Genomic DNA, 14,471 nt, shown 5'->3' with positions numbered 1-14,471 from the left:
GTCGTCGATGTTGTGTTGAAGCAGTGAACTCTACGACTATGTGTAAAGAGTTGTTTGCAAAGTTCTAGTTTACTTTTCACGCCTGTAGAGGGGATCATAGATATTGAAGAGTCGACACAAACGACACATCTTAGAACAACATATCATTGAAGTTAGTCGAACTGGAGTCTCACCACTACTCGAACCTGTAACGCAGGTACTGAGACGCCTATCTGCAAGCAGCATAAACTTAGAATAAACCGTCTATCTAAAGTTGAAGCTTTCAGAGCCTCGAGATCTTCGGTGTAAAGGATCATTTTGCGATTAGAGTACCTAGAGTAACAGAAATTGCCCAGCCAACGTAAGCGTGCAATTAGAGTTGAGAGAAATTGTACAGCCTCCACTAGTGTGCTTTGAACCACTGTTGATCCCTCCGTCGATTTGGTAACACTGCGAAACAAAGAGGGTTCGATCGTGGTTCCTCCAGAAGGGGAAGAGCGAAGGATGCCCTGGTAAGTGGTGGAAGAACGTCAGGAACATTCAGATCGCAAGACCCCGACAAGGTCACCCCGGCATCACCCTGGCTAACGACCTATCTGGAGGTACCGGGGGACCCGGTGCTGGCGGCGTCGGTTCCGTCGGCGGCACCTCTGTCAGCGGCGGCGGCGGTGGCTCGTCCCTGCCGACGACTGCCCTGAGCCTCGATCATCAGCAGTTCAACATCTTCCCGGCGATTTTCAGCAGGCAGCTGAACTTCTCCGCCGCGGCAGCTGCGAACTGTGGCCAGAACAAGCTGATGGACGAGCTAAGGCCGAATCTCGGTTTGCTCGGCGTCGGCCTAGTCGAGAACGAGAGCTTCCACTTGAATCACAACCAAGAGAAAAGGAAGTGCAGCAGCGCCAGTTCGAACGAGCAAGATTTCGGCCTCTATGGGGTCCACCAGGGCCTCGAGGCCAGCCCACCTACACCCGCCGCGACGCCGGGAAGAAGCAGCGTCGGAGCCACTTCCAGTGTTGGTAAGTATTTTCTTCTTACTTTGTCGTTTCTGCTTATCTTCGCGCTCTTACTGTATCAACACGTGAAAGTGAAAAAGGGTGGTCTGGGTTACCGCGAAGATATGTTATGTCCATAGCATGCCAATCCCACTATATACCGAGTCATTTTTGAGAAATTTAATTCAAGCTTTTTACAACTGGGAGATGCTGATTACTCGGTCCTGCTGGGGAGGGAAATTTACGCGGTAATTGGTTAAGGCTGATTTTAAATTCTTATTTAAAATCAGGTTTCTATAGTGAACTGATAAATGGACAACCTTCTATACACCAATGCGTATGTTCATCTGAATGTTTATTAAGAGTTATTAAGGGTCGTCGTTTAAAATGGAATTGTAAAAATAGTTGAATGTGGTTTAAAATGAATTCTTAGGTATTTCGTACCGAAATTTAGATCCATATTTCAAAGTTACCTTTGAGTTTTGTAGAAAAACGTAGATAATAATAATAATAATATTATTATTATTATATGGGTGGCCGAGATTCATAGTGGTATAAGTCACTCGCATGATGTTCCGCGTTTTGTGTTATAAAAAAACTCTACGCATATATTGCGGTTGTAGCAACACATCTAAAGGTTTAAAATACAACTATAATAAATATGTATATACTTAAAAATAAGTACAAAACAATAGGAACTTTTGTACCTCATCTTATGAACATTGAAGGGTGGTTTTTTACTTTTTAAAATAAAAAGACGTGTTTCTTATTTTTCGATCCTCTAAAATATCTAAAAAAAAAAACAAAGCAATCGGAGGGGAATACCTAAAAAATATTATAACTTTGAGGGGTGTTTTAACCCCCTAAATATGAAAATGGGACAATACAAAAAAACACGTATATCTTATTTTCTGGTCCTCTAAAACATATCCACAAACCTAAAAGCTAAAAACCTCTACTTGTTAGTCGGACTTACACCAGTATGTTAGTTAAGTTCTAAAGAGACACGTTCTTATTTCTCAGTAAAGAATGAAGTTGTAACTTAACTCATTATGAAAGCAAACAGATGCAGGCTTTAAGACGTAAAAATTGTTATTACCTCAAATTATAAAAATTTGGACTTACACCGCTATGATTCTCAGCCCCCCATATGTACCCCCTATTAGATGAGTCGACCTCTTATCGCTCTGTTTAGAAAACATACCGCGGCAGGAACTTCTGGGCTGACCTACCAGATCCATAAATACTTTCGGAATGAAGCATCGCATAAGTAATCAAACAGCTAATAAGGTAGCTAGAATCGTCTATCGAGCTTCTTTAGATAAAATGGTGAATTAAAAAGACGTGGCCCTACGAATTCAGAACGAAGGAGGTTGGCTTCTTAAAAGTGACTTCGAGGCAGAAATGGGCAACGTGGCATCTCGATATAGATGAATTTTCCGCTTGTTAAGCCTCGAGCACACATGCACATTGAAAGCGCGATCGGCCAAGTGTCGACAATGGGGTGCGGGGACTAGACCATATGGTGGTACCTGTTCTATGGTCTATTATTATGTGTTCACGGGGTTTAAAGAGCTTAGCACTAAGGGCGTGCTAATGGGGGTTGCTCTAAGCGTTGGACGTAGACACGCGTCAAGTATTGTCACCGAAGAGTGTTCCATTGAATCGAAAGAGTGAACAGTACCATCTTTATCCGCCTGCCTATTTTCGTGTCTGTCGATTCACAGTGACTTGTACCTACCATTACAATACTCAGGACGCTCCAGCTGTTTGCCTCCGTTAACAGGTTCAAAGTTTTTCTGTCGCGAGCAAGAGTAAGCCTACAGAACCGACAAATTGTACGTACAAGGAATTTGCATAGCGCATATTTTTATTTAATTCGAGACACCAACGAACCCGATACGCAAACAGCTACCGCTGCTATTGATATTTAAAAGGGTCCGTTTGTATTACAGTAGAAACTCCAGGATCCGAATTAATAAGGAGATATTATTGTTCGGACAGGCTAACGTTCACTTTCCACTAACTGATTATTTAATATTTCAGAAAGAATAATACAAGAATAACTATACCAGAACTGAAAAATAATATAAATGTAATTACTTCCCAAGATCTCCCAACGCTGTAACACGACAATATAACATTTTTCTTCGTGTATTTTTTTATAAATACATAAGTCCTATATTCGTCGACTCAATTAATGAATAAACTCAAATTTTTTAAAATTCTGACATGCGGCGATTTTCCTTAAAACCACGTATTGATAATTCGACGGCACTGCCACTATTTTCTAGCCCCTGAAGTACCTCTTGTTTCATTATAACAGCTAATACTACACGTGTCCTTTTTGGCGGCATTATATTTAAGGTGTTAACCCGCGCGATGTCAATTTCGTCCCAAAGTGGTCTGAATAGTATTCATTTTGATGATTATAGAAGAATGGAAGTATTGTTTCCGCAGCAAAGGACATATATACATAATTACATACAGTATATATATATATATACAATTTATTGTTTGAATAATGCATACAACGTTCGATAAACGATATGAACATTCGGATAACAAATGTCCGGATACTGGAGGTTCTACCGTAGAAGCATTTGTAGTTTTTACTTATCGTGCCTCGTTCTTTGTCCTTCCACTCATATTATTTTTTTAACAGACTGTACTTTAAAATATACTAACCACAAACATTTTCAAGAATTTGTTAGGCTTCCCTTCTGCGTTAATGTTTATTGAAATATTCGAATACTTTGCAATTCGAAGCGAAAATTATTTCTATTTACTGTTGCCAGTAAAGTGCTTATTCGATTCTGTGAAAATTGTAGTTGCACGTATTTCAAATTTATAAATGAATTTATATCATTTCTTTATTATAAGTTTAGACGAATATTCCTGTTTCATTTAATTAACTTAGATTTATGCAGGCTAAATAGCTTGTTTCCACTTTTTTATTTATTTTTTTTAAATATATTACTCCCTTCCACATTGACCCGACAATAAGACACGGCAACCCCTAGCTGAAAGTGATATTTAAGGAAATATGAAGCTCAACAGGTCGTTCAGAGGAGTTCCATTGCGTTTCTGCAGATCTTATTATTCTAAATACATTTCATATGATCGGCCCGATTCAACGAGAGACGTTCGATGACTCGATTCTTCCTCTCGTCCAAGGGCGGAGTTTTCGGGAACAGAATGAGACTGCCGCGGTATTCATGCAAATGAAAACTCTGCAAGTTAAGCGAGTGAAGTTAAGCGAGAGGAGAAAAAATAGAAGGGAGGAAGCAGAGAAAGAGAGAAACGGGGGATGGAAAAATTAATGTCGTTAACCCCCTTGCGTTCTCCGGGGCATTAAAAGTACTCAAGTGATGGTCTTCCGCGCGATTCCCTTGCCCCTTTTAAAATGTGAGCCCGCGAAATCTCTCTGCTACAAACGACGGCTTCCGTTTCTGTTTTAAAAAAGAAGATTTAATATTACTACTTGAATAAACTTGCAAAAAGGTCAGTTTCCATCGCGAACTTTCCTTTACATCTCGAAGGAATACCCCGTACACGCTGGGCCATTCAGATTACGGATTCTTAGACAGTGGACACGATTTTTCTGCACTATGCAATGGCATCTGGATAAGCGTGTAAACAAGACGCGATTTTATCCCACGTTTCGAAAAAATTAACTTCATTAATAAAAATAATTGCACCACGGTGCTTATTATAGAAGTCGAATGTATTTGGAGTATTTCGTGGTTGGAAGATCTTGCATCTTGTCACAGGCGAAGCTTTTTAACCCACGTAAAAATTAATGATGTTATTATTACAATATATTAAGTAATTGAACGAAGTAATTTTTAATTAATGAAACGTGGAGTATTTCTATCGTTACGAAGACGTTTGAAAAGTGATTGAGAATGAACGGGGATCTTTTAATCCTTTAATATGCGATACTGCATTTCTATCGTTCACATCCAAAGTAATTATTACTGCTTTGGAAATTTATATAGGTGCACATGGTGGTTAAGGGACACAAGTGTTTCTTCTATTTCCTCTTTTGCCACCCATCCGTCTTGGACGTTGATTTCTTCTCCAAAATCATTTCAAGGTTTCAAGCATAGATGAGTTTATTTTGTCGCCAGTTTCAAGAATATGCTTCAATTTTGCTTAGAAGATCAATTAACCACAACAATTATTAATTAATCTAACCTAGACCTAACTCGGACCTTGAAAACTAAATAAATTTATAAACTTTATTTTTTATAACGAAGATTCGTTAGTATCGGATATTATTACAGTTTCCTTATTCATATTTTTACTGATTCACTGAGGCGTCATTCATGTTCCTGGATTTTTTAAAAGCTTCTCATATCTTTAGATAAATCTTTTCATAGTTTACATTTTTCTAGTTCGAAATGATCGATGAACAACGTGTGGAACTAGTGCGTCAATATCCAATTCTCATATTGTATTATTCATATTCCTTTTTTTCTGTCAAACTATTCTCCGAAAAGTGAGTCATTTTGGTGGTCATTAAGGCGCTAGGAGATGTGTACATTTTGTGGATTTTTTTACAAATCAATAGCTTGATGGAAATTTTCCATTTTTATACTATGTTTACATAGTATTATGAACTACTTAACAGAAAAGTGTCAGTTGAAAAACTATTGTTTTTCAGAAGTTATTGGTACCTACATACGCAAAACTCTTTCGATTTTAGGCGGCTGAACAGTGGCCCTGAAAAAACCTGTATGTCTTATCTGAAATCAAAAACTGTATTTTTTTTATATAAAATATGTTAATAGCTATCGCGGTGCCGATTTTGGAAATTTTTAAAAATAAAGAAATGGTGATATCAAAGATAAAGTTAAATTTTTCTAAAAGAAAGGTCCACTTATATAAATAATAAACGGGGAATCGGAGTAAAAAAAGGCGTCGAAGGTCGATGTGGAATCTTATTACGATTCTGCATGCAAAATTGGAAGTGAATTGGTTGATCGTAGCGCGAGTTTTTAGGGCCACCGTAATGACAAATATAGTTCCACTGCGATCCGTCGAGTCGCCACGCTGCGCCGTCCTGTGCTACCCGAGTCGTTTCACTCAAATGCCTATAACTTCGTTAATTTTCCGAATTTTTACATCGGACTTGTTTTATAATATGTATTTTTAAAACATCAATCTATGAAAATATGTACAAAAATCCAATTTTTACACTTTCAAACAGTTATACCCGGTTAATCGCGAGCTATATGAATCCGTGACACAGAAATGTGAATAATCGTCTCCAGTGGCGCAGGGGTGGGGGGTAACGGGCCCAAGCACCCCCCAAAGAAGAGGCTTTGTAAAAATAAAGAAAATTGAATTTTATTCTTTAAATAAATTTGTATAATCACCTAATCAATTTTACTTAACTTGCAATAAAATATTTTTTATTCCTGCAACTCGACTACCCCCAAGATTAAATCCTAAGTGCGTCACTGACCGTCACTGATGTGTAGGTTTACCATACGTCCCTGTTTTCAACCCTTGTCCCGGGTGTCCCGGTCGGTTTACAAACACACCCCCGATTTTCTTATCTCTTAATTTTGTAGGGATTTCTATGAAGAAATGAAAAGTAATAAAATATTTCTGAAGATCGTTTTATGTACAGAAAAATATGCCGTACTTGTAATTACTATTGTGCTATTAATTGTACATATGTCATTTTCTAACTCACACAATGGAAGCATTCTTTTTCAAAAATAATTCGTTCTGTCCTTTTTTGTTACCTGTCCTGGCTTGCTGGTGAAGAAATATGCCACACTGGCCGCGTTATGTAACGCGCACCTCTGATGGCCGAATTGCGGTGTTTCAGGCGCTTTTGACCCGAATTTTCAAATATTAATAACTGAAAAATGAAGCCTCCACCGCGATTTAGTTATTCTTGATCTTCGTCTTACTTTTTTACGTAGAATCACTCACATTTTTTTCTACCTGTTGCCGAACACCCTGGATATAAGATGAACGCAGATAATAAATCACCATGCATTTGAACGAAAGTTTTACCGATATTTTTAAATACAAAAGGTTCCCAATTTTAAATACTAACAACTGCGTGTCGTAGGTATAGTAAATAGTATTTGTACATACTGTATTTAGAATTAAAATAGTTATTTTCCAAAACGACGAATATCATGAACATATTAATTGTGTCACCGATCAATAAAACTTTTAATTCCTGGTTTTTATTAAAAATGGACACAGAAAATCGTACAACACTATACACAAGGGGTTGCATTCTCACCTAGAGGCCCTAAGGGCATAGATTCAGGAATTCTTTGAGGAAAAGCTTTTGATGGAAGGCATATTAAATTTTTTCCACTAAAAGGTACATTTATTAACCAGGTTCTCCTGACTCGGAATTGGAAGTAATAATAACTAAAGGAGTTATCGCTGTTGATAAGAGACACGTGGTCTCCAATCGTTGCCCGGTGGGCATTCCAGCACAACTGGTGTGTTTCGACAGGAAAATACTAATGGATTTTAAAAACTGAACAAACACAGTGATCTTCCTCAGCCAGCGATTTTGAGTATTACATTTTCTCTGAAACAGTCGCCCATTGAAGAATAACACCAATTTCCACTAAAGAAGTGGTGCTTCTCTGTAATTATCAAAAAACTAAGATTTAAATATTAAAAAGTGAGAACGTCAACGACCTCTTAACCCTCCGTTTTAACCTTCTTAAAATCACATATTGGTCACATGTGGTTCACTGCACTCCAGCGTCATTTTTGAGTTACCATTTTCGTATTTTGGAATCTTTTAACTTTGGAGTGATAATTGTACATTCGCAATACTCTATTAGTCTTTTTCTAGAAATGTAAATTTTGATATGCTGAAATTTGAATTTGAAAAAATAGTTAAGAATAAAAGAACTCGAACTCTTTTCTTTAAAATCCACCAATTTTTTTAATTTTATTATTAAGGCCTAAAAATCTACAGAAATATTGACAACGACGTACCCTGGGGTGCGATACACTCCGAGTGACCAGGAAGGGTTAGTGTTCATAAAAATATTTTTGGCAAATTTCAAATTAAAAAAAATAATAATAATAATAATTTCAAATTTTTTTTAATATTCATATTTTTCTATTTTGAAGATACGATTCCCATCGACTTAGAAAATCGTGTTTTTTTTATCAAAACACGTTTAAAGATCCAGTATAAGCTCTCTGTAATTAATTAAGGAATTTTTTCATGTATCACCCGATCACCGATTCCAGGGCCATTTAAGGTACCCCCTAACGAGGGTACTATTGCAGGAGCAGCCTCGTAGAATGACAATTTCCGCCCCCTACCAGCTATGCTATCCTCGTGCGTCGTTTCCCAACGTTCTGTGGCCTTCCTAGCAGTGTGCAACGCAAATTCTCTTCACTTTAATATTTGCAATATCTATAATTTGCATATAAGCCGATGCACCTTTGATGAAAATATGTTTTTGCATAAATGAATTTTTGCAATTCATACGCCGCTGCAAGTAACTTTTGAGACAGTTCTCCAAACGTCGGCGTTGAAGCATTCATTTGAATTTCACACACGTCTGACGCATCTCGCCAGTAAATTTTCATCCAATTCAAAGATTGCCGGTTCAACGACGTCTTCATAAAGAGGCGATTCATGTTTGCATTGCTCTACTGCTCCTTTCAACTTTCGCTTGTTGCCACGAGGCACCGGGACTCTAGTTCTGCCGGGTAACAACCGTGCCGAGGCTCTTCGTTGCTGGAACATTTATAGTAAAATGTGGCTCACAGGATGCATTCCTGCAACTTTTTGAATATGCAAAAATCGTGGAATCATAAATATATGTTTTGGGGGAGACTCGTGTAACTCGACGAAAATGAGGAGATTTTTGTGATTTTTTTTCCCAAAGAAATGGTTCGATGGATCTTTTTGAAACTTTTAGGATATTTAATTGAACGTCTAGGGAAGTGGAGAAAATTTTGCTTGACTCTAAAATAATTCGTTTATTGTAAACTGTGGAGCCAATTCTCGTCCTCGGCGCCGAATCGGCGTGCAGCCTACCGCCGGTTGCACTCACCCAAAACAAAAATCCAGTGTATTTCGTATTCTTTATGAAATTACGCGTCGGGTGAATGTAAATATGCAAACAAAATTGCAAAATTGAGTAAATGGCAGGATTTTAAAGGAAAAGTTGCGATTTTCACGACAGATTTTCGCCTTTAGTATGCCACAGAAGTAATTAAAATTGGAAATATCATTAAATATGTTGGTTGATCCAACGAGGAATATAGCAATCCATGTGTTTGCCTAGGGATAAGTCATTCGGCTGAATAATTTTTGAGTTCTGCTGCACGGCGATGAACCACTTCTGTGTGCACACCACTTCAGTACATAAAACTGTAGAGTAGGTATAGTTAGAAATTGAACCAGTAGAAAATAGTAGTTAGAAATTGAATTAATAGTTAATAAATAATAAATCCTTATCACAAGGTTGACAGACGATAAACTGGTGTGAAGAATGACGGATCTATTAAGAATAAGAGCATCCTTTTTTAGAAAATAAATGTTACAAACATTTTAAACTTCCACCAAAAGTAGGTTCGTTATTATTAATAAAAGCAAACCAAAATTTATCCTACAGTCATTTTGCGGAAATGATGATTTATGAGAAGAAATTTAAGATGAATGACAATAAAATTGTATTTGGACGAAAATACATATTTAAATAAAAAACACTAATAAGATCAGGTGGGAAATAAGCTGAAGTCTCTAATCACAGTTATACATACACGATCCTGTTTAAAATATCTGTAAGCGAGAAATTCCTTAGCTGTTGCTGAAAATACCAATTCAATAATTCATGGTGTAATTACAAGTGTTGCCTTGGCCATGTTACATTTATTTATTTATAATATTACAAATCAGATAACTTTTTCATGGAATTGAAATTGCTGTGGTTAGTGTAGTTGAAGGAAGAATTTATATTTATCTAGCCAGTTACTTCATAGACAGAAATATAAAATAGCAAAAGCAGTGGTTTAAAGTGACAATGTCAGCACTCTATGTTGCCATTGACCAGGCGTGAGTAGTTTGATGGATGGACGTCCAATTACAGGAAAAATCACTTGGTTAACTGGAATTTGATGGCAGATGCCAACGTAGGACAGCTGTGAAGGCTGCTTGGATCTGCATTAGTAGCGATCCTATAGATACTATAGATCGTGCCTTTGTCGTGGCGTACGTTTCATCTCGTTAGAATCGTCAGTAATTATTCCGAACGCATTCACCTGGGACAGATGGTACTTGCGGGTAATGCAATCACAGTTAGCTTCCTGTTCCTACTTACTTCCATGTTTATTTCGTGGATATTCCTTTGGTGGAAACTGGAAAAAGGATTGGGATTACAATTTCGCGAGGAGTTCGCTTCCCTCGATTCTTGAGAGTATCAGACTTTGCAAAGGTATTTGCCATTTCACAGGTAACACGTAACTATGCACTATTGTCAACTTGAAGCTAGTGTTTTATTACAAATTCTGTATTTAACACCATTGGTAATAATTCTGTGGCATCACACTTCTCCAAAAATTGTACGAAGATCTGCAGAATTTATTTAAAGTGTGACGAGTTTTAATAGGAGACTCTAGAGTGGGCAAAGTGACTCACCTCAAAATTGAATTGCAAATGTCTTTGTTATTTTTATGTTAGATTAGGTGAAGAAAGATAGAAATCAATTATTTTTTTATAATATTGTCTACTATATAGTATATGTATTTTTATATGATATTTTCTTAGGTAGAACCTATTCTTGAAAATGGCAAAATTATATATGTTTTTCTAACGGATTTATGTTGTTTATATATTTTTTTAATAAACTCACACAACAAATGATGTTCTTCAATTCATCTCAGTATGCTAATTTAATTTACGTTGAAACATAAGTTCCATTGGAAGTGAACAGCTTAGAGGATCTCAAAATTTTTAATCCGATGATGTTCAGAAAATAAATCATTTTATTTATCGACAGAAACAACAGAGATTCTATAAGTAATACCGTCTTCCAGAAAGCTATACAACAAAATAATACAACTAATTTCGATATACCTGAAGTAGATGGAATATTTTATATATTTCAAAAATTCCAAGTGAAACTGAAGAAGAAGCATATTTCAGGTCCTTATGTTTTACGAGATTGAAAAAGAAAGTAATGTGATTTTAGCAAATAAGCGAATAGCGTCAGTATAAATCAGTGCCAAGGATGGTTCATAAAATATTAGTTACATAATTGTGGTGCCAAAGTCGAGTCCAGTTTCGGGTGACAAATAATGTAGGTGGATGAACACATTTGCATAATTACTGTGATGCAAAATCAAGATACAACTGTTCGCAAACTATCTAAAAAACGAATTGCAATTGATTCTACTATTCGCTATTATTTAAAGAATATTGGGAAGAACTGTAATAATTAACGTAATAAATAACGTAATAAATATCGCATAAGTAATTAATAATCAAGTTAGGTTGGAAAATATAGTTTTTGAAGCGAATTCTTGTGAAAAATAAAATATTAAATAATTAGCAATGCTCGATAACACATAACACCGCAAACAATAAAATCATGAAAAATCCTAGGAAAAAGAAACCGGGAAACATTATTGTTTGTTCAGTAGATAATGGAAGAAATCATTTATGATGATCTGTTGGGTAAAGAACATACGAGTTCCACTATTAAAAATTACATAGTTTAGGAAAAGCATTTCTCGTTTAGATTGTTTAAAAAAAAACACAAGAAAAGGTGTGAATAGCTGTGATCAACCAAAAAGAAGCATCTAATTTTGGAACATTATGTACCATCCACCAGGCTAATTATTAACAATTATCCCGTAAAATGTTAACCATTTCTTCAAACTTATTTAGATGGAAAATGGCTGAAAATAACAAATCGAAGTGTGATATTTTTAAAAATGTAATTGCAGAATAATTCAAAGTAAAATCACCTGAAGTTGACTAGCAAAAATTACGAAATACGATAAAAAAGAAAATGAAAAAGGATAATAAAAAATGAAGGAAATTAAATTATATGTTCATTGGGGCCTTAGCTATGTAGGGTCATTCCGGGAGAGACGCACCTAGCGGAGAGATGCATTAGTTCCTGTTCCGGCCACACTACATAAGTGGCAGCATTGTCTCAACGCTTAAGACGCGTGTTCTTACCTACAAACATAACCTTATTAAACGAATCACATCGACCATGCGGTTTAAGTTCATTAAAACTGAAAAAACTCTTCGTTGTGTTGGATTTCACGCGAAAAAATCGTGTGAACGGTAAGTATCGTCTCCTCTATAATAGAAGAGAAAAAAAGAGTGAAAGTAGGGAGAAGAAGAGGGCACCAATAAGTAGGTACATCGCCCCCGAATCTGAAGTGCATCTCTCCCTTAGGTCCGGGGTTAGATGCACTTTTTCGAAGTTTCTTAGAAAGCGTACTTTAAAATTAAAATAAAGTTTATATATATATATATATATATATTTAATATGTTATTTTCTGAAAGAGTTTGAAATAAACAATCAAACTACATTTACCTAAATGTTCAGTTGTATTTATTTAAGACCTTACAAGCAATCGAAAAAGAAGTGATGCGTCTCCCCCGAAATGACCCTACTGAAAAAATCACGTATCACATGCAAAACCGTATACCCATTACAAATAAGTATATCACTCCATAAACTCTGTGCAAAAAATTTCATTACAAGTCAGTTGATCAGGCTCTGAAATCAAAGCGGGTATCGCCAAGATGTTTTCACCGCGTAAACAGATTTTCTTGTCATAGAATTTTAGCAATTTCAAAGGGATTGAGAAAATGGGTGATAAAAAGGCACAAGTCCACAGAGTGTTTTTTAAGTCCAAGGGATTATAATTTCGCTGATGCACAAATGGCTGACGATCGTTCCTCGGGGGATGTAACCGTGTTCTTGGGGAGTTTTCACAACCGGCGTAATTGGCGTGTAGAGTACTATCAGTCATTCATCATCTCGGCGAGAAGCAGATCGTAAGAGGTCCTTCGTCTTCTCGCTGAACTTGACCGAGTTTCGCTGTTCACCAGGAAACGGGGCAAGGTATGTAAAGTGGACAGCATTCATCCTTGAACATTGAATCAGCATGTAACATGATTAGGTCATTAACGCCCTAACCAAGTTAGCATAGTGCGAGGGACTTCGCTCGCCACGGTTACCCCGGCCGTACGTTCGCACGTTCGTTCATAAAGCCGATACCGTGAAACAACCAAGACGAACGCGGACTTCTGTATCGAGACAGTGCGTCGCGTCGACGATTTAACGAATCGTAGGACTGGCTTAACGATCCGACTCGCGGGATCTTGTATTTTTCTTCGAATTCATCTGCTCGTCTCGTTCTACATCGAGCTTGTTGATAATAAATGTTGCTGCATTCACGATCGACTGTGTCAACTGTTGCTTAAGAAAACCTAGTGGCAGAATTTTCTAGGCAGTGGCACGATTAATAACTTGCGTCAAGCATTGATGCTGAATTTTAGATTTTCTCTGATTTGTGCGAGGTTTTAGAGACATTTGCAATAAGGGTTGGAGAACTCTCTTACTTTATCAGCTAACGTTATGCTTGTTTTGTTTTTCACTCGATTACACTAAAATTAATTTTCACATATAGGGTAGTCATTCAGACTCCACATAATTATTATTGATAATTGGTCTGAGAAGGCATGGAATAATTAACTTGTTAACACATCGAAGTAACGCAAAACATCAATTGCTTTATTCGACGAGTTTGCTTCAGTAGTAAAGTTTTAAGAATTTACAAAAGAATTCAATATTTCCAACTAATAATGCGATGAAAAAACCAAGCATTTCATTTGTTGGGTATTTCACTTTGCACGTTCGAATCTAGAGTCAAATTAATAAGTTTACATTCGCAGGAAAAGATAATTTTCTAAGTTGACAAAATTTCAGATTTTTAAACAGTTTTGAGTCGTGTATTTATTTGACATCTTCTCGGGTATTACTATTCGCTCATATTTTGGTCTGATTAAAATTCATGCAACGTGAAATGGACTTTCAAATGATTTTAATGGTTATTATTCACTGTGACATGTTACAGTACATGGAATACATATATTCAATATTAAAATAAAAACGTAAAATGTAAGTAAGAAAATGAAATCGTGGTGACTGTTTCACCACCCCTGGCATTCATTCTCTTAATTTTCTTATGGTCTCCGTTGTTATTTTATTCCATTTACGCTGAGAATGTTTCAGTGTACTTGTGCATTCAAAGAATTAGATTTGGAAAGCCCTCCGCACTGAAACATACTTGCATTAAATGCTAACGTAACAAATGCTCGAAGCTGAGTATACAGTAGGTTGGCGCAAAATTTCGTTCGCTTCAATAACCAAAGTCTTCATTAAAAGTACAAGTATAGGTATTACAAGTTTTTCTAATCAAAGTATTTTCCTCGGCTGTCAATGGCCTTTTGCCATT

The 14,471-nt window shown here is 36.5% G+C and overlaps 1 protein-coding gene across 1 annotated transcript in view; it reads left to right on the top strand.

Annotated features, from left to right (window-relative positions):
• The first annotated feature begins 456 nt into the window (after positions 1–456).
• LOC143374579 (homeobox protein unc-42) overlaps positions 457–14,471 on the top strand; it is a 43,717-nt gene continuing 29,702 nt past the window's right edge. The window contains exon 1 of the mRNA XM_076822827.1: positions 457–995. Coding sequence (XP_076678942.1) covers positions 776–995 — 220 coding nt within the window. The 5' untranslated portion in view covers positions 457–775. The remainder of the gene's footprint in view (positions 996–14,471) is intronic.

The sequence above is a fragment of the Andrena cerasifolii genome, chromosome 11 (assembly GCF_050908995.1).
Source record: "Andrena cerasifolii isolate SP2316 chromosome 11, iyAndCera1_principal, whole genome shotgun sequence".
Taxonomy (NCBI): domain Eukaryota; kingdom Metazoa; phylum Arthropoda; class Insecta; order Hymenoptera; family Andrenidae; genus Andrena; species Andrena cerasifolii.
This window is presented reverse-complemented; position numbering and strand designations above follow the sequence as displayed.